Below are 27,879 nucleotides of genomic sequence, written 5' to 3'. Positions count from 1 at the left end.
AAGGATTGCATCAAATCTGTAGATTGCTTTGGGTAGTATAGTCATTTTCACAATATTGATTCTTCCAATCCAAGAACATGGTGTATTTCTCCATCAGTTTATGGCATCTTTGATTTCTTTCATCAGTGTTTTATAGTTTTCTGAGTACAAGTCTTTCACCTCCTTAGGCAGGTTTATTCTTTTTGTTGCAGTGGTAAATGGGAGTGTTTCCTTAATTTCTGTTTCCGATTTTTCATTGTTGGTGTATACGAATGCCAGAGTTTTCTGTGCATTAATTTTGTATCCTGCAACCTTACCGAATTCATTCATTAGTTCTAGTAATTTCTCGTGGCATCTTTAGGATTTTCTATGTATAGTATCATGTCATCTGCAAACAGTGACAGTTTTACTTCTTCTTTTCCAATTTGTATTCCTTTTATTTCTTTTTCTTCTGTGATTGCTGTGGCTAGGACTTCCAAAACTATGCTGAATAAGAGTGGTGAGAGTGGACATCCTTGTCTTGTTTCTGATCTTAATGGAAATGCTTTCAGTTTCTCACCATTGAGTATGATGCTTGCTGTGGGTTTATCATATATGGCCTTTATTATGTTAAGGTAGGTTCCCTCTATGCCCACTTTCTGGAGAGTTTTTATCATAAATGGGTGTTGAATTTTATCAAAAGCTTTTTGTGCATCTATTGAGATGATCATATGGTTTTTATTACTTAATTTGTTAATGTGGTGTATCACATTGATTGATTTGCATATATTGAAGAATCCTTGCACCCCTGGGATAAATCCCACTTGATCATGGTGTATGATCCTTTTAATGTGTTGTTGGATTCTGTTTGCTAGTATTTTGATCAGGATTTTTGCATCTATGTTCATCAGTGATGTTGGTCTATAATTTCCTTTTTTTGTGATATCTTTTTCTGGTTTTGGTATCAGGGTGATGGAGGCTTCGTAGAATGAATTTGGGAGTGTTTCTCCCACTGCAATTTTTTGGAAGAGTTTGAGAAGGATAGGTGTTAGCTCTCCTCTAAATGTTTGATAGAATTCGCCTGTGAAGCCATCTGGCCCTGGACTTTTGTTTATTGGAAGATTTTTAATTATGGTTTCAATTTCATAACTTGTGATAGGTCTGTTTATATTTTCTAATTCTTCCTGGTTCAGTCTTGGGATATTGTAACTTTCCAAGAATTTGTCCATTTCTTTGTGGTTGTCCATTTTATTGGCATGTAGTTGTTTGTAGTAGTCTCTTATAATTCTTTGTGCTTCTGTGGTGTCAGTTGTGATTTCAACTTTTTCATTTCTAATTTTATTGATTTACATCCTCTCCTTTTTTTCTTGATGAGTCTGGCTAAGCGTTTATCAATTTTATCTTCTCAAAGAACCAGCTATTAAGTTTATTTATTTATTTATTTTTGGCTGTGCTGGGTCTTCATTACTGCGTGTGGGCTTTCATTTTATTTGTGGCTAATGGGGGCTACTCTTCATTGTGGTGCACAGTCCTCTCATTAAGGTGGCTTCTCTTGTTGTGGAGCACGGGCTCTAGGTGCATGGGCTTCAGTAGTAGTGCCACACGGGCTCAGCAGATGTGGCTCGAGGGCTCTAGAGCCCAGGCTCAGTAGTGGTGGCGCACGGGCTTAGTTGCTCCGCGGCATGTGGGATCTTCCCAGATCAGGGCTTGAACCCGTGTCCCCTGCATTGGCAGGCTGATTCTTAACCATTTCGCCACCAGGGAAGCCCCCAGCTATTAGTTTTATTGATCTTTGCTATTGTTTTCCTTGTTTTTCATCTACTTCTGTTTTGATCCTTATGATTTCTTTCCTTCTCCTGTCTTTGGGTTTTCTTTGTTCTTCTTTCTCTAGTTGTTTCTAAGTGTAGGTTTAGATTGTTTATTTGAGACTTTTCTTGTTTCTTGAGATGAGATTGAATTGCTATAAACTTCCCTCTTAGAACTGCTTTTGCTGCATCCCATAGGTTTTGGGCTGTCGTGTTTTCATTGTCATTTGTTCCTATGTATTTTTTTTTATTTCTTCTTTGATTTCTTCAGTGATCTCTTGGTTATTTAGTAGTGTACTGTTTAGCCTCCATGTATTTGTTTTTTTTTTTTACAGTTTTTTTTTTCCTGTAATTGATTTCCAGTCTCATAGCATGGTGGTCAGAAAAGATGCTTGGTACAATTTCAGTGTTCTTAAATTTTCCAAGGCTTGATTTGTGACCCAATATGTGATCTGTCCTGGAGAATGTACTGTGTGCACTTGAGAAGAAAGTGTATTCTGCCACTTTTGGGTGGAATGTTCTATAAATATCAATTAAATCTATCTGGTTTACTGTGTCATTTAAAGCTTGTGTTTCCTTATTTATTTTCCATTTGGATGATCTGTCCATTGGTGTAAGTGGGGTGTTAAAGTCTCCTACTATTATTTTGTTACTGTCGATTTCTCCTTTCATGGTTGTTAGCATTTGCCTTATGTATTGAGGTGCTCCTATGTTGGGTGCATAAACATTTATAATTGTTATATCTTCTTCTTGGATTGATCCTTTGATCATTATGTAGTGTCCCTCCTTATCTCTTGTAACAGGCTTTATTTTAAAATCTATTTTATCTGATATGAGTATTGCTACTCCAGCTTTCTTTTGATTTCCATTTGCATGGAATATCTTTTTCCATCCCTTCACTTTCCGTCTGTATGTGTCCCTAGGTCAGAAGTGGGTTTCTTGTAGACAGCATATATATGGGTCTTGTTTTTGTATCAATTCAGCCAATCTGTGTCTTTTGGTTGGGGCATTTAATCCATTTACATTCGAGGTTATTACCAATATGTATGTTCCTATTACCATTTTCTTAATTGTTTTGAGTTTGTTTTTGTGAGTCTTTTTTTTCTCTTGTGTTTCCCTGCCTAGAGAAGTTTCTTTAGCATTTGTTGTAAAGTTCGTTTGATGGTGCTGAATTCTCTTAGCTTTTGCTTGTCTGAAAAACTTTTGACTTCTCCCTTGGATCTGAATGAGATCCTTGCTGGATAGAGTAATCTTGGTTGTAGGTTTTTTTCTTTCATCACTTTAAGTATATCCTGCCACTCCCTACCGGCCTGCAGAGTTTCCACTGAAAAATCAGCTGATAACCTTATGTGGATTCCTTTGTATGTTATTTTTTGTTTTTCCCTTGCTGCTTTTAATATTTTTTCTTTGAATTTAATTTTTGTTAGTTTGATTAATATGTGTCTTGGTGTGTTTTTTCTAGGGTTTTTCCTGTATGGGACTTTCTCTCCTTCCTGGCCTTGGGTGACTATTTCCTTTCCCATGGTAGGGAAGTTTTTGACTATAATCTCTTCAAATATTTTCTCAGACCCTTTCTTTTTCTCTTATTCTTCTGGGACCCCTGTAATTCAAATGTTGGTACGTTTTGTGTTGTCCCAGAGGTCTCTGAGGTTGTCTTCAATTCTTTCCATTCTTTTTTCTTTATTCTGCTCCTCAGCAGTTATTTCCACCATTTTGTCTTCCAGCTCACTTATTCGTTCTTCTGCCTCAGTTATTCTGTTAATGCATCCTTCTAGTGTATTTTTCATTTCAGTTATTGCATTGTTCATCTCTCTTTGGTTGTTCTTTAGTTCTTCTAGATCTTTGTTAAACATTTCTTGTATTTTCTCAATTGGTGCCTCCATTGTATATCTGAGATTCTGGATCATCTTTACTGTCATTACTCTGAATTCTTTTTCAGGTAGATTGCCTATTTCCTGTTCATTTCTTTGGTCTTGTAGGCTTTTACCTTGCTCCTTCATCTGTGACATATTTTTTTGCTGTCTCTTTTTTTTTTTTTTTTTTTTTTAAAAGTGGGATTGTTTTCCTGTGTTACTGGTTGTTTGGCCTGAGGCGTCCAACACTGGAGTTTGTAGGCTGTTGGGTAAAGCTGGGTTTTCGTGCTGAGATGAGGACCTCCTTGAGACCTCACTCCAATGAATATTCCATGGGGTCTGAAATTCTCTGTTAGTCCAGTGGTTCGGACTCCAAGCTCCCACCACAGGAGCTTCGGCCCAACCCCCGGCTCATGAGCCAGGATCCCACAAGCTGCGTGGGTTGGCCAAAAATAAAAAATAAAAAAGTAAAAAATAAAATTAAACTAGGAAACTAATAGATATGTTAGAAAGAATATAAAAATAAAAATATAGATGAATCAACAACTGGAAGGTACCTCACTACCACAATAGTAAAAAAGAGGAGAAGGAAAAAAAAGGCCTTGGCTGTGGAGGGCAGGGCCTAAGCAAGGGCAAGTTTGGGGTCATGGTCGGGGCCTATGCTTAGGACCCACATGGCTGGAAAAGGCCCTGAGGGCTGTAGGGGGTGGAGCTTAGGCTCAAGGAATAGAATGGGCCCAGGCATGCCCCACACCCCTAGTCTCAGAGGGCGGAGGACCTCACCTGGGAGCCCAGCAGGCTTCCTGGGCTCGAGTGGGCAGGGCAAACGCCCTCCTCTCCTCTCCTGCTCCTCCCAGAGGGCCCCTCCTGCCTGCCTTTCTTGATCTCCCGGACTCCCTCTTATACCCCCAGGACCCATGCATCCTGGAGGGGGTTTTGGAGGGGGGTTACCAGCCTGGGAGCTCAGCAGGCTCCCCGGCCCGAGTGGGCCAGGAGATCACCTGCCACTTCTCTTCCGCTCTTCCTGGAGGCTCCCTCCCTCCTGCCTCGCCTGATCTCCCCGGCCTCAGGGGCACTGATCCTGTCTGGCCTCCACTTCTCCTCCTCTCTCAGTCCCCCCACGGCCTACCGGTTCACTTGGGGGTTGTTTCCTCCCATCTCCTTGAGCATCAGGGTCTGCCACCAGCAGCTGGCAGGCGCCCTAGTTGTGGGGAGGCGCTAACTTGGCGTCTTCCCACACTGCCATCTTGACTCTGCACCCCCAAGTCTTAGCTTATTAACCCATTCCCCTAAAATCTAAAAATATGAAAACATTTTTCTATTATCTGAAAGATTATTTCAGAAATGTGTATTAATAAATGACTATTGCAATTTGGTAAGAAATTACTGCATCTCACTATAGTTAACTAAAGAACATTTTGGAAGAATGCAAACATAGAGAATAATAGCTTTTTTGGAAAGAATAAGAATATTAGACCCTTTAGATACACTTAAATAATTGTGAATTTTAACTATTGTTTTTTATCTAGGCAAAAGCTTGCGCAGCATTTGTATCACATTTTGAGACCAGACTGAATGGGGACCAGGTATACAGTGATGATTGTTAGTGCTTATATATTGTGAAATACTTTTCAGCTCTTGAATAATATGCAGCAGTTAGAACCATTCACCAGGCATTGATTTAAATACACAATATTTGAAGGTGAGGAACACATCCAAACAGTCAAACATTTTGATAGGCCTAAATAACCTATTGATAAGTTTCTAGATTTTACCTGTTCATGAACAAAATAAATAGTCCTGAAATATATTGGCCACAGTCTTCACCTGATCTCTGAATTTAGTATTTATCTGGCTGCTTTTGGAGTAGTAGTCCTTCAGTCAACTATTTCCATAGAGAAATGTACATTCTGCCCAATTTCAAGGAAAGGATCGGAGGTATTCAGTAAAGAATGATGAAAAACGTGATCTCCTCCTTCCCTAAAAGTTATAATTTTGTGGAGTATTTTAGAGAATCGACTGTCACAGGCCACCAGAAGGGCACAGAGCCATATGCCACAAGCTGGGCCTATGCAGATCAGCGTAAGACTCCTTGGCTGTGGTATAGACCCTGGTTACTCCTGCAGTCTGTGCGGGTTTTTGTTGTTTTTTAGTTATGGTTTTTAATCTGGACTGCACTTTCACTGCAGTGCCAACTTTTCTCAGCCTCTGCGTGAATGGGGGCTTTTGAAGTCTTCCCATGGCTCTGTGTTTAATGGACCACAAATCCTCTGGCTCTGTCCTACTTGGGAGTCTTGTTGAACTTGCCTATAAGGAGAGGGCAGCACCCAACTTCTTGTCCAGCTGTCAGTGCACCAGGCAAGTAATCAAGAAAAGTTTCAAGGAGGTGCTTAGGAGAAATGAATTAAAATTTTTTTTTCACTCCCTTTACCTGTAAAGTACTTTCTGAGCTCTAATTCTAAGCTCCTTTTTACTCTTTGTATGTTATTGCTGCGATCATTATTTCTCTAGGTTGGCTTTGGAGGCAGACTTCTGAATCGAGCCCCAGGTCTCTCACTTATTGGCTATATAGTTTTGGGCAGGTTACCTTATTAATTCATTCAACAAGTATTTATTGACTGTCTATGTGTGCCAGGCACTGTTCTAAGCACTGGAGATACAACTGTGGACAAGTAAATGTGCTGTAACATGCTTATGTTCTAGTCAAGGAAGACAAGTAATAACCAAAATAAGTGAAGACAAATATGTAGTTTATCAGTGTTAATCGTTGATGTGGAGAAGATAAACTTGCCCTGTGAGCCTCAATATCTTCATCCATAAAATGAGGAAAACTACCACCTCCCAGGATAGTTGTCAGGTTAGATGAGCTGGCACCATAAAGGCTTGAGGATGTACCAGGGTGGATGAGACAGTCTGCCTCTAGGTAGCTTGCTGGCAGTCTGGTAAATAAGGGATTTCTTCCCAGACCCTTTTGACCTGCTAGAGTAGAGCAAGTGTTATGTTCTCTGAGGATTAAATGGGCTAGAGTAACATATATGTAATTTATTCCAAGTGTCTCTCTCTTCATTCAGTAGGTGCTATCTATTAATTAATACCATGTAAATGAAACTTTAAAAAATCAAATCATGTTTTCCTGTTGACACACATAATTTGAGACATGCCACTATCATGGTAATCATTTTCCTTTACCTCTGTTGGTAGCTATTTTAAATATCTATATGGTCTTATTGTTATTTGGGTGGCAATTTTTGTGATTTTGAGAGCTAACAGATTTTAACTTAGGCAGCCAAACATGGGATCTTTTCTGTGGTGGACGTTATATCTGTGGAAGATGAAAGCAAGCAGTCTATGTCCTGCAGCCATCACTTCAAATTCTCCCATGTTTTGGTCTGCTGTACCTTGATTTCAGTGTTGATTTTGGAAAAATAAATGAGATTTTCCTAAAAATTTTGCACTTGATTTCTGAACCATCATGTTGCAATAATATTTTTAGGTTTTGATTTTCTTTCCATTCATTTTAAAAAAACTCATTTCTCCAACTAAAACCCATGATGTGTTGCTATTCCCCCACTCCCAGCTCAATTTGCCTTTGGGGTATTACCTGTTTCTCTATAAAGTGTTTTATAATTTTTTTTCTAACTTGCTTATTTTTACTGGCTTCTCCCATCTCCTGTTGTATCTTCTACATTTGGCTTTAGCGTCTTAATAATATCTTGTGTAAAGCCAATTGAATGACCTATCTTTTTCGACTTGTCCTAATGCAAATATTCTAAATCTGGCACAGTTGAACCATCTTCATTAGCTAGTAGGACTGACCCACCAAGTACTAAATAAATATTTAGTACTTACATTGAGATATTCTTTTTGATAAAAATGTGCTTATACCCAAGTAAAACCAAAAAAAAAAATAATAATAATAGAAGATTAATCTGAGAGCAGTTCTCTTGCATTTGAATGGCAGAGTCTTTTGAAATCAGGGCTGCAAGTTGAGAAAAGCACTGAGCACTAAGCGAACACTTATTCACATTTGGTTGATTTATTCCCTACACAGACGGACTGTGGTAGTGGGAGGTGTGATTCACAGCACATCAGCTCTTAGCCAGTGTCACTGCTTGAGTGGTGGTATGAGTCTCGTGTGTCTGTATAGTGTAATGATGCCTGTATTCCAGCACTCGGTTTTTCTACCTCTTTGCTTCGAAACTAAATTGATCTTTTTCTAATGTGAACAAAGGGGTCTATATGTAAAACTTATTGTAAGGGATTGTTTTAACAGAGTTTTCAGTGTGACCAGAATATTTTTTAATGGCCTGTTTTACTACATTAGTATTTTAAAATAAATCTTCAGTTATCATTTGAGTGGGGAAATCTTTGTTGTTGTTGTTGTTGTTTTCGCCTGGTGATAGTTTAATTCTAAGGTGGCCAGCTTACATCTTGCTGCAAACTTGATTGATGATAACATCATTTTATACTTGTTTTTTATTTCAGTCATATTTCATTAAACTACTGATGTTCATTCATTAACTATTTCTAAAAAGCTCCTGGCTTGATTTCCCCTCTGCTCAACAACCCCTGTGCCCTACACCTGTTCTACTTTCTCTTCTCTCTTCCTTTCTTTCCAGTGCCTGTCTTCTGCCACATGCCCATCAAACCTAATTGCATCTTTGGGAGAGCTTTGGTGAGGCAGTTCCTTGGCCCTACTGTCCCTTGGGGATTTAATGCGGGTGGAATGTGCAGGTAGCCCTCGAGCCATGTCAGTGGCTGCTACAGCTCCCAGATTCTAAAGGCTGGTCACCTCAGGCCCTAAAGTTGTTTCAAGTCTAGGGCATTTTAGTCTCAGGGTAGATATGGCAGGAATAATACAATCTGGGTCATTTTGTCAATGGAAATTAACCTCCAGCTCTTCTGCTAATTTTATGTAAAAATCTGTGACATGCAGACTGTTTTTAGTCTCCCTCAAATTATAGTGCTTTAAGACAATTTTCATGAGTGTTAATGTTTTTCTTTTGCAACTGAGTAATATTACTGTCACAGAATTCTTAATCATATATATATTTGATACCATTTAAACTTTGGCCTTATATCTAAACCTTAGAGAAATTAAAAGTGAAATATGAGAACCCAAAAGGCACCCAGCATAGGACTTTGGGGTTCACTAAAGGTGAGTTAAATTTTTTCTTCAAATAAGAAATACAGCTATAATGCAGTATGCCATATGCCTTCTTAAAATTCTGTTATTTTAAAAATACAGTTATTTTTTTCTCCAGATTTACAAAGCGATCTGTGCTCTTATGCAATTCGGAAAGTAAATCACCCTTAATCTAAAAATCCATTGATTAACACTTGTTACAATTTAGGGGTATTTCCTTCCTATCTGTTTCTTTTTACTTTTTAAACAAAATATTTTAAACACACACAAAAAATACGTGGACACTTTGTGTATTGGCTCCTGTATAATGACACTCATTTAAAATGTTGCTGTTTTAGAAAACAAACTTATGGTTACCAAATGGGAAAGGGGTTGGGGGAAAGGACAAATTAGGAGTTTGGGATTAGCAGATATAAACTACTATATGTAAAATAGATAAACAACAGGTCCTACTGTATAGCACAGAGAACTATATTTAATATCCTATAATAAACCATAATAGAAAAGAATATGAAAAAGAACATATGTGTGTGTGTGTATATTATATATATATCACTTTGCTGTATACCAGAAACTAACACAACATTGTAAATCAACTATACTTCACTCAAAAAAAATAAAATGTTAATGTTTTGTCATATTTATTCCTAGTTTTTTCTTGGCCTTGTTCATATGTATATATGTGTGCATATATTGAAACATAATTGGGATCGTGTTATATATACATAGTTTTATACTTCTGTCTTTTCTTTAACATTTTAAGTATTTTCCCATATCATTAAAATTTGTTTAATGCTTTGTTGCAACACTAAATTTGTCCTAGTGTATGCACAGATTTTCTGTTTTTAAATAGTGATAATTCTATTCCTATTTAATTAATTTTACATTTACTTCTAGTTCTTTTAGTATATCACATACTAGGCATGGCTTAAAACACTGTTTTTCAAAAAACTGCAAGTTGCAACTCGTTAGTGGGTCACAAGATCAATTTAGCCAGTTACAGTCAACATTAAAAAAAAAGAATAGAGGCCTTCCCTGGTGGTTCAGTGGTTGAGAGTCTGCCTGCCAATGCAGGGGACGTAGGTTCGAGCCCTGGCCCGGGAGGATCCCACATGCCGCGGAGCAACTAAGTCCGTGCGCCACAATTTCTGAGCCTGCGCTCTAGAGCCCGCAAGCCACAACTGCTGAGCCCACATGCCGCGGCTACTGAAGCCCGCGCGCCTAGAGCCCATGCTCTGCAACAAGAGAAGCCACAACAATGAGAGGTCCGCGCACCTCAACAAAGAGTGGCCCCCGCTCACTGCAACTAGAGAAAGCCCGCTCGCAGCAACGAAGACCCAATGCAGCCAAAAATAAATAAATAAATTAATTAATTAAAAAAAAAAAAGAATAGAGAAGATCAGGGTATTCCTGTGATTCTTTGGCAAAAATTGTGCATCTTCTAGTCAGTTCTTTTGTTTCAGTTATCTGTATGTAAATTAAAAAATGTTTTGACTAGGGGTCACAGTCACAAGCATTATTAGGAGTCTTATCAACCAGCCCACCTCATGTATGTTAGATTTGACATCCATCTTTTATGCTTACATTTTCTGGATTGATTTATTAGAACTAGATATGTTAAAGTGGGGTAATCAAATTGTGAAACAAACTCTATACCTCTAGATTTTAGCACTGGAGGGAGTTCTCCTTGTGGGGGTCTGGGAAGTGCTGATTTTTCCCATTCAGTTTTAGTCTGGGGAGCTTTGAGCTAACTTGAGGGTGATGATCCCTTGTAGGTGATAAATTGTCTCCTTAATATTTGATTATCAATTTACCAAAATATTGTGATTTGAATCACTGGCATACATTAGAATTCTGAACACTTTTTTTTTTTTTGATAGTCCATTGTGGGGATGTACCACAGTTTATTTAAACAATTCTCTACTGATGAAGAATTCTGAACTCTTGAGCATAAATATCAAAAGTTTTCTCTCATGCTCCAATTCTGCCATCCTACCTCAGCTCTCCATCTGGAACTACCCCTACCTTCTGTTAAAGTGAGGGTAGCCTCCTCTCACGGGTACTGATGCAGTAGTGAATTCAGTCAGTTCTCCTAAATGAAGACACAAAACACATAAACACTCCAGTATATTGAGTTCTCTCTATTTAAAACTTAAGATAGGTACTTTGATATGACATGATTCTTATATACAGTAACTTTTCAACATTGCATTAAAATAAATCTCAGCATGTTTTCTTGGAATGTATCGGGGCTTTTCTCTTGTGTGGCTGTCACTTTTTTTTTTTTTTTTTTTTTTTGCGGTACGTGAGGGCCTCTTACTGCTGTGGCCTCTCCCGTTGCGGAGCACAGGCTCCGGACGCACAGGCTCAGCGGCCATGGCTCACGGGCCCAGTCGCTCCGCGGCATGTGGGATCTTCCCGGACCGGGGCACGAACCCGCGTTCCCTGCATCGGCAGGCGGACTCCCAACCACTGCGCCACCAGGGAAGCCCTGGCTGTCACTTTTAAAGAATCCACTATGATTTAGGAAGGAGGGACTCAAGACTTCAGAGCTGGATGGTTGAATGTAGCAAATGGATGATAGGAGAGATGAGGAAAGTTTGGAATAGCAATAGGTCTATTTGGGAAAGATGTTTACGATAGTGTCTGCTTCTCTACTTCTTGGAAGTTATTTATTCTCTCATTTTGCATTTTTTGAGACCTATTCTGTATCAGTTACTCTGCTTGGTTCAGGGCATCCAAAGATAACTAAGCCTGAGAGCCCTCAAGGTTCTCATAACTTCGTGAGGAGTACGTGAGAACAAATAATTAAATAGCAAGGCTGCAAGGGCTCCTGGACCTTGGAGTCCAAATTATGTCTAAATCTTGGCACTTATATTACTAGTTGACTAGTGTAACTAGTAATTATTTAAGTTCTCTAAGCCTGCTTGCTAATTCTCCTCATTTGTAAAGAGATATTACCAGTTCCTTTACGTGGTTTTTGTGAGAATAAGAGTGTATGCATGTAAAACAGCACATGCCTGGCATTATAGTATGTTGTAAGCATTGTTTTCTGTGTCATTGTTGTCATTTTTATTATTCAGTGTATTAAGTGCCAAACTAGAACTTTACAATAAATACTCTAAAAGCCCATGGAAGAGACAAATACCTGGCCCCAGTTCCTATACACCGCACACAGTTCTCTGCCTCTGTTGTGCATATATGTTCACTCTTCTTTCTGGGTGTCTGTGGAGACCCCTTTTATTTGTTTGTGGACATACTGTGTTCTTTCACATGGGTCACTCATCCTTCCCCAGTTCCCTACATATAGGAGTTGTCTAAGATTCCCTTTCTCTCTTCCCACACCTTCTTTTTCCCTCTTCCTTTCCCCTTCTTTTCTCCTTTTTCTCCCCCAGAATCTCATCCATCAAATCCTACTGCTTCAGCCATCATCCTCTACAAAGATGCTTCCCAAATCTATACCTGCAGCATTTCCAGGTGCCTGCTGGGCATCTCCATCTGGAAGTCCTTCTTGCATTCAAAGTTAACATGTCCAAAACTGAACTCATTAATTCCCCATTAACACTCCCTTTTCTTTCCAGTCCTTGCTAATACTAGCATCATCACCTCCGGCAAACAGGTTTGAATCTTAAATTCAGCCCTTATCTTTCCTTTGCTTCCTGATCCCTTCCTGATGTCTCTCTCATGCAGTCAGTTGGCCAGACTAGGCTGATCCACCTCCATGATACTGCCATCATTCAGCTTTTCTTTCCCATCCCTGCTGCCACTACCCTAATTTAGGCCCTCATTATCTCTCACCTGGAATGTTGGAAGAAACTACTCCTAACTAATCTTCCCTCTCCTTTCCCCTGCACCCAGCACACTATTGCCAGAGTAACAATATTAGGCCCAGAGTAACACTTTTAGTCTTTAGCTTTAATCACATTGCTCCCTTGCTGACAAATCATCCATGCCTTCAGATTGCCTGCAGAATGAAGCCCTGACTGTAAACTTTTCAAGGCCCTTCACTCTTCAGGCTGTCTTCTGGAGCTTGTTCACCTTCACACATTGCCCAAATGGGCAGCCCCACAGCTCCTGAGCCTGCTCGCCATACTTTTACCTGCTTATTACTCTAACCTGTTCCTTTCTCCTAAAATACCACTCTTTCCATTCCAATAACTCCATCCCACTTCTTCCTCCATTCTCTGCTCAGGGAAATTTGACCATCTTTAAGGCGCAGTCTGAATTCTGTCTCTACTGTGAGGCACACCTCTAACAAGAAGTGGTTTTCTTTCTTCCTTTGTTGCTTTTTGTTACTCTACTATCTTTGTTATCTGTTCATTAATATTATACAGTTTAACCATTTTTGGAACACATTATTATAGCTCTTTTATTAGACCTCTTATTTCTTTGTATACCTCTTAGTATATAAGTGTTGAAGAAATAGAATTTGAGAGAATATGGAAAGATGCCATAACTGTCATTTGAAATATTTATTTGAAATATTTGAAATATTTATAGGATAGGGTTAAGGAAGAGAAACTAGTTAATAGTTGTGGAAAGATAGGATGATGCAGTAGGAACTGCAGTTAGCCATAGAAGCCATAATGTGAGAAGGCTATAGAGCTGGGTTGCAAAGTTCACCTGTTCAATCCTTATTTCCATGAAATTGTAAAGCTATTAGAATATTCATGTTTACTGTTGATCTGTTGTAGCTCTGGAGCAGAATTTTGAAGGCCAAGTTTGTCCCCCCAAAATTCAACTTACAGACTTTTCAGAATATTATTTTAAATTAGTGATATATCTATAATAGCTAATTTTCCAGGACTACATAGTATCTGACATATATTTAAATTGAGTTGAAATATTACTTTAGATTTGCTACACCTCTTGTTTGTCCACCAAGCTACCCCCATATTTCTCATTGACTACCACAAAAGCCTTCTAACCAGTCTCCTCATATCCACTTTGTCCCCCCCACCCCAAACACACACCTAAGTCATTTTTCCACACTGATGATAGAAGTTTTTCTTTTTTCTTTCTTTTTTTTTTATTTTTTTTAAAATATCTGATTACATGACAAGATGCTTAAGTTACTGTGGTGGCTTCACATTGCTCTTTGGATAAAGAGCTAACATCCAATCATGGCCTGTTTGACCTGTGTGGTCTGGTCTCTGTCTGCTTCTAGCCTCACTTTGTACAGTGTACTCAGCCTTGCATGTGCTCATTCTTGTGCTGTGGAGACACTCCCCTTACCTATTCTCTTCCCACACCCCTCTTTTACATCTTCCTTTGGGTGTCAACTTGGTCATCATTTCCTAAGGAAGCCTCTGACTTTCCCTGCTAGGCTAGTTCCCCGTTGTAAGCTCTCACAGCATCGTCTCTCTTTTTCCTTTGTGGCATTTATTACTATTGTAATTTTACATTTATTTGTCATTCTTTCATTATTACCAGTCTCTTCCACTAGGTTGTAAGCTTCACAAGCTCCGTACCTGGTTTTGCTCACCATGACATCTATGCCAAGCACTGTGCCTGATGTATGGAAGGTTTTCGGTCTGCATTAGTTGAATGAATGATAAAGGTTTTGGGGTTTTTTTTTTTTTAAATCTATATTAGTGAAAGGAAAACAATTCTGTAGAATTTTAGTGATAAAGATTACAAGATACTAAATATTGCTTTCGTTTATGACACTTAGATGATGTTAACGAATTCTCCCAATTTTTATACTTATTATACATATTGTAGGGTATTAGATAATTAAATGTAGTAAAGTGAGATAATAAAGAATCACAGAGTAAGAGAAAAACCCAGATGTTGAATAGTCCAGGCTTCCCTCTAATGTGTTGTATCAGAGGCTGTGCAGCTTCTTAAACATCTTTATTCTCAAGGGACTCAGCATCAACAGAGACTCCTCTGTTTTTTAATCTCTTCATGTCGAGCCAAAATTCACCAGCTATATTTTCTGTCTATTAGTGTCAGTCTCTAAAGTAATACTTACCAGGTCTATCGCCTATCCTTCTGGTACCCTTTCAGATGAAAATACAGTCATCATGTACTCCTCTAGCTTTAATTCTCCCAACCCTGCCCTTCACACACTGTATTCCTGCCCTATTGATTCTGGAGACAGCTGTGTCTTCCTCTTTCTCCTCCAAACTTTCACACATATTGTCTCCTCTCTAGAACACTCTTTTTTCACTTCCCCTCCTTGCTTCAGCTCCCCTGACTACTTCGTCTCATCCTTTAGGTCTCAGGGGGGTCCCTTTCACCACTCCTTCACCCCTGCTTATGTTAGTTGCCCTTTCTCTGTGCCTATGTTAGTTGTCCTTGTTCATCTCCTAAAGTAGCTCATACCACATTTTATTATTATTTTAAGTCCAGACTGTATTATCCACAAGAAGGGAGACCACAGCTCACCATTGCTCGCCATCATGTCCTCCACTCTCTGTTTAGCTCTGTACCTGACATGTAGTAAGCATTTACTACATTTTTGACTGCGTAAATTTGAGAACACCAACTTTACTGTTCTCCAAGCTAGCATTCATTTTTTTTTTTTTTTTTTTTTTTGGTCAGCCAAGCATGTGGAAGTATATGATTTCACCATCTTCTGGATATGCCCCAGCTTGTCAGTATTTCTCCTTAAGAGAGGCATTCAGAATAAATCATAGTGTTCCAGGTGAAGTATGACCTGGACCATATGAAACATTAACTCTGCAAGTTTAGAATCCTAGGGACTTTTTATGCTCAGGAGCAAAATTTCTTATTTTTGTTGTGAGCTAGTTTTTGAGCTGTGAACATTATCGAATTATCTTAGTACTTTTTTTTTTTAAGGGTGTTAATGAAGTGAATTTAAAGACATGGTGTTTTGGAAACATTTAATTTACTCAACCTGTTAATCTGTTCTCTGGGTTGTTAACTACTGTCTTGTGTGAAAATTGATGGTTAGAAGGTGTGCTTTTCTGACTGCTCTCTTGATTTCTGGTAACTGGTCTACTATAGTTTCTTTTCCTGACCTTTTCAGTAATGCATTCTGAAAGTGGCCAGTGTTTCAGTGATACATGATGTTTCTGGGTCATGGTCGGAAGAATTCCTTAACTTTTGTTATGTTGGGGGTAGAAAAGGAAACAGTATTTATAGGAAATTATATATGCTGGTAGTGGGTAAGACTTTGAGAGACAGAAGGAGAAACAGTAAAAGAAAAAGAAAATATAAGAGTTGAGAAAAAATAGATGGCAAAAAATAATGAGGGACTTCCCTGCTGGTGCAGTGGTTAAGAATCCGCCTGCCAATGCAGGGGACGCGGGTTCGAGCCCTGGTCCGGGAAGATCCCACATGCCGCGGAGCAGCTAAGCCCATGCATCACAACTACTGAGCCTGCGTGCCTAGAACTCGTGCTCCACAACAAGAGAAGCCACTGCAGTGAGAAGGTCGTGCACCACAACAAAGAGTAGCCCCCGCTCGCCACAACTAGAGAGAAAGCCCACGCACAGCAATGAAGACCCAACACAGCCTAAATAAATTAATTAATTAATTTTTTAAAAAAGTAATGAGAGAGATGTAGTTTTCTGATCACCTTGTCACCTTCCATGTGCTTCCACAGTGGTTTATGCTTCACTCATGTTGTCTGTTCCATACAATGACTACAGAAAGTAGATGTTGTTAATCTCATTTTACGGAAGAGGTGATATTCTGAGTCATACAGCTAATAAATGGCAGAAGGATTTTTCAAACCTGGTTCTAAAACGGTCACTATTCTACTGACTTAGCAAATAGTTGGTACATGAGGTGAAGCAGATGGAGGGTCACTATAGCATAATGGGTAAGCATGTATATAGACTCTAGGGCCAGGTGGCCTGGGTTCAAATCCTGGCTCTATCAAGGCTCTAACGCCTACTGTCTCTGGTACCTTGAACAAGTTGCTTGATCTCTCTGTGTGCCTCATTCTCCTCATCTGTAAAATCAAAGTAATTGTGGTACCTTCCTCATAGAGTTGTTGTGAATTAATTTAATTAATATATAGTAAAATGCTTAGAATAGTTCCTGGCATATATAAAGTCCTATGTAAGGATTTGTTGTTGCTGCTGCTGCTGTTGTATTTTGATGATGATGATGATGATGATGTATGTGTCCTCTGTGAAAGGTCCCCTCTCTGAGAAATTTGAGGAAGGTGTTGTCAGAACTGTTGCCAGGCCTATTTCTTCAACGTGACTTGGCCAGCTGTCAGAGTTCTTACCCTCATATCCTTCATTAGACGATATGAGTTCTTACCTTCATATCCTTCATTCCTAACCAGGCTCAACCCCCCAAACACACAGCCACACACACATCCTCACCTTCCACTTTTCCCTTTCTAGAATTAGGAGCCAATTCAGAGCTTCTCTTTAATATTATTATTATCTACCTCAGGTAATACATAAATAAGGGTCTAGTAGCATAAGTTAAAATCTGTAATTCAAAGCAAAAAATTTGGAGAGCGCTCCCATTTTACATTTTCTTCTTCTAAAATAGGGTGCTTCGCAACCTCCCAACAGTTCAGGTCTGTAGGATTTAAGTAGATTGTTACATAATAATACAGAGCTTTGGACATTTCTGGTGATTATTTGTTTCTACTATAATATAGCTTAATTACCTTAAATTAACAGATATTAGAACTTCTTTGTAAAAATCATTAACCCCTCTAGCTTGCTGAAGGTTACTTACTAGATTAAGGAGAAAATATAAGTAGAGAAAGAGCTGTAACTGTTATCTTGCAGAGAGCCTGAAGATCTGTCTTATTTTGAAACTATTGAAAGAGCAAGAAGGGATCCCTTTTAAAAATTTATTTGGAGGCATGAAGGGTGAAAATTTTCTTAACTAATGGACTGACTCATTAATTTTGGCTATGTTAACTTACTTAATTTAAATTAATTCGTTGTTCAGAATTTACCCAAGGAAGTCTTAATAATTCAGTGAAGTATTAAAATACAAAATTTTACTGTTTTTAGAAACAGAGTCACAGATTTGGAAAGCAAATTTATGGTTACCAAGGGGGAAAGATGGGGGAGGGATAAATTGGGAGATTGGGGTCGACATATACACGCTACTATATATAAAATACATAACTAATAAGAACCTACTGGGCTTCCCTGGTGGCGCAGTGGTTGAGAGTCCGCCTGCCGATGCAGGGTTCGTGCCCCAGTCCGGGAAGATCCCACATGCCGCGGAGCGGCTGGGTCCGTGAGCCATGGCCGCTGAACCTGCGCATCCGGAGCCTGTGCTCCGCAACGGGAGAGGCCACAACAGTGAGAGGCCCGCGTACTGCAAAAAAAAAAAAAAAAGAACCTACTGTATAGCACAGGGAAGTCTACTCAATACTTTGTAATGACCTATATGGCAATAGAACCTAAAAAATGTGGATATATGTATACGTATAACTGATTCACTTTGCTGTACAGCAGAAACAAACACAGCATTGTAAATCAACTATACTCCAATACAAATTAATAAAAAATTTTTTACCGTTTTCACCACATTCAAGAATTATATTTATGTTATTTATGTATACTTTAGTATAACCTATTTGATTAATGCTCATGAACATTGTTCTAAATATTAATTTATTATAATATGTTACCCATAGTTTTCTGTCTTTTTTCTTTTTTTAATGATGTCATTTAGTTCTTGTATGACAACCATTTGCAATACTTAAACAAACATATAATCTTAGAAAGTATTCCTGACCTTAGTTGTAGTAGAAATTATAAAAATTCAATCCTCATAGCAAAAAAATATTACATTCTATGTTAAAGACTAACATTGTCTAGAATGATTATTCTTTGCATAAAAAATAAGAAATGGCAAGATATTTGCCCATGGCATTCATTTCCATTTTACTTCTCAAATAAATTTTCTACCTGTGAAGACAGAAACCATTTTTTACCACTTGCCCTTACCAGCATCATCGCCACATAATACCACTTCATCCAAGCCATACAATTTGTATTTCACCTGCTGTCAACTACCACAGAACAGTTTAAAACTATGGGTTCCTCTCATTATCAGAGCAAATGGTTAAGATTGCGTAGTAGGGTATAGACAGTGGGAAAACCCAGAAAGAGGAGGAAGCCAAATCATTAGGCCTCACAATTTTCAGATTGTTACTTTCAAAACCAGCCATGGGTTTCTCTAGTTGTTTCCTGAACTTGTTGCTTCCTCCTGTTAACTCTTTCTTCCACCAATCCTATTTCTTTTCAACAAGTCACATTGTCTGATTTTGGAAGCATGGGTGTATTTGCAGCAATTCTCTAATTTGATCTGACTGATTTTGTGAGGGTGTGTTAATCCTCTTCTTTCTTTACTTGTTGACAGGGGCCTTGTACACGACAGCCAGAATAACCTCCAGTTGAGGGGCTTGGTGGTGCTACTTATTTCTAAGGCAGCTGGGCCCAGCAGTGTGAATGCTTCATGTCAGAGCTATGACATGGTCAGTGGTATCTATTCATGGTAAGAAGAAATTTTGACATTGCTCTCTAAAGCGTGTTTTCTTACAGTGGTCAGTAGAAATCAGTTTAGTTTTTTGTCATTCTCTGATTCAAAGATAGATTAAAATATTTTGTTAAGTTAAAACATGGATTTTTATTATTCTTAACAAATCTAATAGGCTTAGCTGCTTTCTTTGTATGTAACTCTGGTAAATTTTGTGTCTAATATTTCTCATTTCTGCCTTGAGCATTTAAACATTCCTATTGAACACTACTCTCCTGCTCCATCATGGTATCATTGTATTTCTGTAGAGAACTCTATGTCATTTAGTCCAGGATTCATGATTTTTAAACCTACTCAATATGATAACTTAGTTGTGTATATAATAATTACAACTACCATTTTAGGAGATGTCTACTTCAGTGCTATATCATTTATTTTATTTTGCTTATTTTTATGGTGAAGAGGTTTTTATTAAAGTGACTGGAATAAGAAACTTTTACATATCACACATTTAGATTAAAAAAATTAATTTATGAGTACATATCAGTCATTTTTGCTGCATATAAAACAAACTTTAAATTTTCAGTTTTGCTTTTTTAAATGACAGCATGTTTTTTAGTAATAATATATCAAATCTTAGCAGTATACTTGACACTGTGTTAAAAGCCTGTATGGAAGTAATAGTCTGCAAGTGGACATGGGCACCTGAAATTAAAACCACCCAGAAACACGGGTGACAGGAAAATTTTCCTCACAAAAAGAAGTATTTCTAGAAACTTTGGCTTACGGTTAATATATCTTTTATTTATTTACTGTAAAAACAAATCCACATCTTAGATTTTTTAAAAATTCCTGGTAGTCTTACCCATAAATGTTTTTTTTCTTCTGTAATATTTAAAGATGACTAGCTTGCCTGCTGTGAAGTCCAGTGACCTTCATTAACATGCAAGCAAAGATTATCACTGTTGGGGTTACAAATGGCCTCTCCTCTAGCCAGGGTAATTTTGCAGAGCTTTTACCATTGATCCACGTAAGTGTCTTCACTAGAAGAAATATCTTGGGATCATTTTCAGTTCCTGTTCACTCTGAGATAATTTATATTTATTTAGTGCTTTGTAGGTTACTGATCATTTTAATGACAGTTATCCCATTTGATCCTTACAACAATTCCATAGGTAAGAATTGTCGTTATACTTATTTTACTCTTGAGAAAACTGAGTTTCAGAAACCTTGAGATGTTTTTCAAGGTGACATGACTAGCAAATGAGGAAAAGTTCAGGCTCTAACTATAGTTTTCTTTCTTCCAAATCTCATGTTTTGTTGGTTTTTTTTTTCTTCTTAATTTTATTCGGCTTTTCTAGTCTGATTCAAAAAATGTATTTCACTTGTAGATTAGACTAGCCATTAAATTAGTATACCAAAAAAGGTCTTCCCTTAAGTATGTCTAGGAAAACTTATGAACGGACAGTAACTTGGCAAATCTTCAATACATCTATCTACATCCTTCCCCAACCTGTTTTAATTGGAGCTCAAAATTTTACCCTGTAAATTTTGTAGAAAAGCTGTTGGCTGAGTTCAGTTGAAATAATTAGAGAAAATACATAAACATCTACAATGAATACTAATAACCTGTTAGTCCCCGGAAAGGAATTAGACCTCACATCACCTTGTAACCATGTATCTGTTTCCTGTTTGGAACTCCATTGATTTTTCAGTCTCCGACTTTAACCGTTTTATTGGTCAGTCATCTGCTCTTTTTTTAAATTTATTTATTTATTCTTGGCTGAGTTGGGTCTTCGTTGCTGTACGTGGCTTTTCTCTAGTTGCAGTGAGCAGGGGCTGCTCTTTGTTGCGGTGCGCAGGCTTCTCATTGTGGTGACTTGTCTTTGTTGTGGAGCACAGGCTCTAGGTGCCTGGGCTTCAGTCGTTGTGGGATGTGGGCTCAGTAGTTGTGGCGCACGGGCTTAGTTGCTCCGCGGCATGTGGAATCTTCCCGGACCAGGGCTCGAACCCATGTTCCCTGCATTGGCAGGTGAATTCTTAACCACTGTACCACCAGGGAAGTCCATGGTCAGTCATCTGCTCTTGCATTTGGGTAGCCATACACACCTCTAATGAATACCAGCTATGGTTTACTATCACTAATCCTAAACTAACACTTGGAAGTATTCGACACATGATAGGTATTCAGTAAATATTTATTGCATAAATGAATAGTCCCCATTTTATAGAAAAAGAAACTAATGCTGAGATTAAGACTTGTCTAAAATCCTCTAGGTAGAAAGTGATGGAGTTAGAATTTAAATATAAAGTGTATTTCTTTCTACTATGCAGATGCTGTTACCTTTATTGTATGTACACAGTGCACTGTGTTGTGACCTTGTGTTTCCAATTTCTTATTTAGCCTCTAAGAAATAGCTGCATTGCCTTCTGATCCTTTACAGGAACATAATGCATTTGGTAGATAGTCGTTGTAATATGAGCAATTGTAAAAGAACTCTGCAAAAGAGTAGGTGGTACATTATGAATATAAAATTTTTCCAAATGGCGTAAATGGGTTTCATACCCAAGTGTATAGAATCCACAGTTACATTTAGGGAATAATCCTGGTTTGTGGTTCCAGGCTGTTTTTCTGTAATCAAACTTTATCTAGTAAGTCATTGCTGATGCTTGGGTGTTCTACACACTGGTTAATGTGAAAATGTAATTTGGCATACTACTACGAGAAACCATTCATTTGTTTCTCTATCCCTGAAGTCATTTGTTTGGCTCCTGCTAGCTTAATTGTTCAAGTGTAACTTTTGCTGGAGGCTTGTATCTATAATGCCACAGTGAATTATTTAACATTTGAGGGAAGTACTGATTTGGGAGCTTTTAAATTCACCTCTTAACCACTGGGATTTACATTGTTGGTTGGTGTTTTTCCTCATAAACTTGACTTTGATGTCAGTTAATGGAACCTGAGTAAATTACCTAAGGGAACAAAAGTGAGTTAGGTGACCTGTTTTGTTTGGCCTAAGGATATAACTGCTGGATATATCTTGTGGATGTGTCTTGTGAACTTATCACATAATGGCCAAGAGAGGCAGAATTTAGGCTAAAATCTAATAACTGCATTTTGAAAAACAGGTGAGTCACATTTATAAAAATGCACTGTAAACATCTACCATAACCTTTTTCAAACAAGACCATGGACTTTAGGTTTATTCCACCAACTCTGACTTTAAAAATTGGTTACAAAGGTGATCAGGCAAAAAAAAGTATTACTGAGTTTACAAGCATCCCTAGCCACAACTGGGAAAATGTTTATAACTTATTCTTAATGATAGGATGTTTATATTTTGTGTACAAAAGATAGATCATGTAATATATAATACATAGCATAACAAAGTATAGACTTCTCTAGTGTTACATGATTATTACATTTAAAGAAATGCAGGTGAATTTTGTGACTAATGGTTCCGTTTTCTCAGTTGGTTTAGGAAGAACTGACTCAAATATTTCTTATCTAACTAGCAATTATAAACAGGCCACAAATTTTCACTCTACCTTCATTCCCTGAAATTTCCTACCACCTCTTGTTAACTGTATTAGAAGCGATTAAAACAAGTTTGCCAAGCACATTTTCTTTTCTTCCTGAGTATTCAGCTAGACTACATTTCCCAGCCTTCCTTTGCAGTTGGCTGGGCCGTATGAATGAGATCTAGCCAATAAAATAAAAGCATAAATGAAATTTACAATTTCCTGACCATAAAAATCTTACATTTGCAGTATACCTTAAGCAGGTGATTTTGGAAGTGACCAATTCAAGATGAAAGGTACTTGCACCCCTTGGAGGAGAGCCACCTGTCCATCAGGAATATCCATGTTGACTTGATGTGTGAGAGGAAAAATCTATTTGTTCAACCACTTAAACTTTAGGGTTTATCTGTTAATAACAGTGGCACCTTCATTAATATTTTGCTGTTTCTGTCACCCAGTTATCCCAGTGAATTTGGTAATCCTTGGTTACTCCCACTCTTTTATCTTCTGTGTCTAATAAACCACCAACTCACAAGTTTCTCCAGGTCTCTTTTTCTTTCAGTTAACTTTCCACTCTCCCGTTACAGGCCTTTGTTACTTCATGTTTATTTATTTATTTTAATTAATTAATTAATTTATTTATTTATTTATTTTATTTTTGGCTGCGTTGGGTCTTCATTGCTGCGCGCGGGCTTTCTTTAGTTGCGGCGAGCGGGGGCTACTCTTTATTGCAGTGCGGGCTTCCCATTGCGGTGGCTTCTCCTGTTGCGGAGCACGGGCTCTAGGTGCGCAGGCTTCCGTAGTTGTGGCGCACAGGCTTAGTTGCTCCGTGGCATGTGGGATCTTCCCGGGCCAGGGCTCGAACCCATGTCCCCTGTGTTGGCAGGCGGATTCTTAACCACTGCACCACCGGGGAAGCCCTACTTCATGTTTAGATTTTATCAATAGTTGTCTGTTGGGTCTCTGTGTCTCTAGATGTTCCTCCTTCAATTTTTTCCTATTGGGTCTTGTTAAATTGAACACCCTGCTTTGATCACTCATTAAACAAACTCTTATTAAGCAATTACTGTGTGGTGTTCCAGGCACTATGCTTAGTGCAGGAGATACAACCTGAATACTGTATAGTATTTACCCTCCGTGACCTTATTAGCATCAAGCCAGGGAACATACAAGTTTACAAACAACTGTAATATGATGCTATAGATACTGTAAGTAAAGTATAAACAGAATTCTTCGGAGCAATTAAATATGTTGGGAGAGGAAAGGAGAAAATTTCAGAAAAAGAGACCATTTGAACTTTACAAAATAGGGAATTTATAAGTGGGTTTTGAAGGTAACTAGGAGGTTGTCAGTTGGAGGAACGCAGGTAGTCAAGGGGTTTGGTAAAAGGTGGTTGCATTCTAGGCAAAGGAAGTAAGGAACAGACTGACCAAAAACATGTGGTCTGGTACATAGTACATAGCAGGGCCCACAGAGTGCTGACACTGTAGTGGGCACTCAGTACATAATTATTATATGAATGTATGAATTTACATAATAGAGACCAGGTTCATGTATATAGATGTTATGGATTGAATTGTGTCCCCCCCAAAATTCATATGTTGAAGTCCTAACCCCTCGTTCTCACAATGTGCCCTTATTTGGAGATAGGGTCTTTATTGATATAATCAAGTTAAAATGAGGTTATTAGAATGGATCCTAATTTAGTGTCCTTATTTTAAAAAAGGGGAAATTTGGACACAAACATGCATATACCAGCAGCACACCCTGTGAACATGAAAATGGTGTTTTTCAAGCCAAGGAGAGGGACCTAGAACAAGTTCTTCCCTCATAGTGCCGGCAAACTAATGTATTACAGAATACTGATGAGGAGACGGTGTAGAAAAGGAAGGTTGAAGTTGAATTGTGAAGGGCCGAAGGAATTAGAGCTATATCCTGGAGAAACAGTGGGGAGCCATCCAAAAGGCAGCAGAATAGACTTGGAATCTGGAAACAGACTATATCACCTATTAGCTGTGCCTCAGATTTCAGCTCTCACATTTCAGAGAATGGTTTTAAGAATTAAATGAGTGAATAGAATAATGCATAGCATAGTAAGCATTCTCTAAGTGTTTATTCTTATTCATAGCTATTATAAAGGTCTTTAAGCAAAGGAGTCACATTAATATATCTGTGCTATAGAATGTAATTAGTTGAGAAGGTAACGCAGAGAGTTGAGGTTCAAGAGGTAGAGAGAACCAGCCAAGGAGTTATTGAAGCAGTCTAGGTGATGGCTGAGAGGGAAAACAGAGACGTGGAGAGGTTAAGGAGTCTTTACCTAAAACAAGAGGTTAGCAGTTGGCCAAGCCAGACTCAGACATAGACTCATTAGGTCCTTTGATCTCATGCCATTTTCTACCAACATTTCCCAATTTGTGCTTCATTTGGGATGAAAGTTTTGCTAGGTTGTCAGTGGGACAAAAGGTCCTGTGGTCAGATAAATTTGGGCATGCCAAAAGATTGCTTCATTTCATAAATCTGAAGAATTGTTAGGTATATGTGGCATGCATCACGAATCTTTAAGAAGAGATATTGTTTCCCAGTTATTTTACTCTAAAACCCTGTAACCCTTTTAATCTTTGCCAATCTGACAGGGGGAAACTATGATTTTTCTTTTTTTTTGACTGTCAGCAGTACATCTTGTAGAATGCTGCAAAACAGTTTGGTAAACGTTATTTTATGTTAGGGTACCTAACTTTGAACCCTAATGGGGACTCTGTGAGGCAGAAATAACAGTCACCAACCAGAAAACTGAGACTCAAAAAGATGAAGTAACTTTCTGAGATCCTACATTAAGTGATCAAGTAGGGGAAGAAGTATATCATGTTGGTTATAAATTGCCTTAGTTTAAATCTATCACTTATTTGCTATGTGACCCCAGACAAGTTAGGTCACCTGTCTGTACCTCCTAGGTTTGTTGAGTGGATTAAAGCAGGTAATATGAATAAAACACTTAGAACAGTGCCTTGTGTGTAGACTGCACTTAACAAGTGTTGTCTATTATTGTTATTCCAGACCCCTGTCATGCTGCTTTATGTCCTTTATCAGATTTCTCACATGCTGCCACCTTCTTCTTGCCCACCGTTCTCTGTCTCAGTTTGCTAGAGATAAATTGTGATAAGTAGAACATGCAAGAATGAAAAAGTATTAAATGAGTCAGGGGTAAAGTGATTGTTATTTTCGCCTTTTAGATGGTCTGTTGGCTTGGGTACATGTGGGTACTGGCGAATTTTAAAGCATGCCAAGTCTATGTGTAAAACAAGTACTTTTATCTTACTACTTATTTGGCTTCTGAGTGGCAGGTGAGCTGATGAATAGGAATAAAATTATGGACTGATCTTTTTCTGTATTTATTTGTAGTGCTGATAAAAGAAGACTCTGTGCTCTATGTGCCATTAAACACAGTTCAGATGATCTGTTTTCTTCATATTAGCCCAGCATTCAGCATGTTCCTAGCACATGGATGACAGTCAATGACTATTTGGTTACAGCTGAATAATAATATCTATTATTATTGTTGTTATTATTATTTAATCTTGAAGCAAGGAAGACCTTTCTAAAATGTTTCAACACTCTGGACCTATAAACAAAAAGATTAACACATTTGACTTCATTAAAAAAGAATTCTTCAAAGGAAAATAATTCCCATAAAGTCCAAAGATAAGTGCCAAAATTATAAAAATATTTGCAACATACATGACAAGGGACCGAGTTTTAATTAAAAAAATCTGTTGGAGATCTTATGAATCAGGAAGAAGATAGTACAACACAGACATGGGCAAAAGACATGAACAGGCTGTTCAGTGAAGAAAACTCATAGGTGGTTAGTAAACAAAAGGGGGAAAAGGCTGGACCTCATCATACAGGGCAAATTAAAAAAAAATCAGGGCCTCCCTGGTGGCGCAGTGGTTGAGAGTCCGCCTCCCGATGCAGGGGACACGAGTTCATGCCCCAGTCCGGGAAGATCCCACATGCCGCGGAGCGGCTAGGCCCGTGAGCCATGGCCGCTGAGCCTGCATGTCCGGAGCCTGTGCTCCGCAACGGGAAAGGCCACAACAGTGAGAGGCCCGCGTACCGCAAAAAAAAAAAATAAAAAAATCATAGTTTCCCCCTGTCAGATTGGCAAAGATTAAAAAGTTTGATACTCAGCATTTCTTGGCGAGGAAGAGGCACTTGAATGTTTTGTTAGTGGGGATGTTAATAGGTATAGTTGCTTAGAGAACAATTTGGTAATAGCAGTAAATTTTATTTTAATCCAACTACCCTTTGATTTAGCAAAATTGTGTACTGATGTATTAGCATAAGTGCTCAAAGATGTATTTATAAGAATGCTCTTGGCAGTATACTTTGCAAGAACAACAGCAACAAAGGAAACAACCAAAGTGTCCACCAAGAGGGCACACGTTATGTTATTCATGCAGGGGAGTATCAATGGATCGTTTAAAAGAACTAAGGAGATCGGTATGTGCTGATCTGGAAAGGGCTCAAGGAACATGTAAGAAAAGCAAGACTGGAAAACGTATTATAGTTTGATCCTCTTGGGGCTTGACTGGGTGGGCAGTGGATTTTTATTTGCATGAAAAATATCTCAAAGGAGACACAAAGAGCTGTTAATAGTGGTCACCTCTGGGGAGCGGCAGCTGTGGAGGGAAACGGGATGAAAGACTTTGTTCATTCTTTGTCCTCTTGAGTGGGCTGAATTATTTTTAATTTATACATGTTTATTTAAGTACTTCTTAAAAATTAGTAAAAATTTTTGTTGAGTGTTGGTAGTTAGCTTAGAAATTCTATCCTACTATTAAAATGAGGGCCTTAGAGGCCCTGAGCTGACTTAAACTTTTATCTTTTGCCCTCTTTGACAGGGTCAGATATCCTATGAAAATGCATAAACTCTAGGTGCTTTTTAAATAAAGAAAGCAGGAGTGAAGCAAAATGCTATCTTTTGATTACCTTTCTTAGGTTTACCATCCATGTTAAAATGGACACTATCAATTTCTCGGTAACTGTGCTAATTCTAGCTCAGTGTATCATTCAATTGATTAAGATTAAATTAATGACTAAGGTTAAACATGCTAAGGTGATTGTTGGGCTTAAAGGACTAATCAGAAGAAAGGCA

The 27,879-nt window shown here is 38.3% G+C and overlaps 1 protein-coding gene across 4 annotated transcripts in view; it reads left to right on the top strand.

The window, feature by feature from the left end:
- The window catches only part of PDSS2 (decaprenyl diphosphate synthase subunit 2), a 267,116-nt gene that overhangs the window by 83,904 nt on the left and 155,333 nt on the right, over positions 1 to 27,879 (top strand). For 3 of the 4 annotated variants that reach the window (XM_019929522.3, XM_019929520.3, XM_073789477.1), the window contains exon 2: positions 19,086 to 19,220. The exons of the other annotated variant lie outside the window; for it this stretch is intronic. In XM_019929522.3, the coding sequence (XP_019785081.1) occupies positions 19,086 to 19,220 (135 nt within the window). The remainder of the gene's footprint in view (positions 1 to 19,085; positions 19,221 to 27,879) is intronic. 4 annotated transcript variants of the gene reach the window in all.

Source organism: Tursiops truncatus, chromosome 12 (genome assembly GCF_011762595.2).
Source record: "Tursiops truncatus isolate mTurTru1 chromosome 12, mTurTru1.mat.Y, whole genome shotgun sequence".
Taxonomy (NCBI): domain Eukaryota; kingdom Metazoa; phylum Chordata; class Mammalia; order Artiodactyla; family Delphinidae; genus Tursiops; species Tursiops truncatus.
This window is presented reverse-complemented; position numbering and strand designations above follow the sequence as displayed.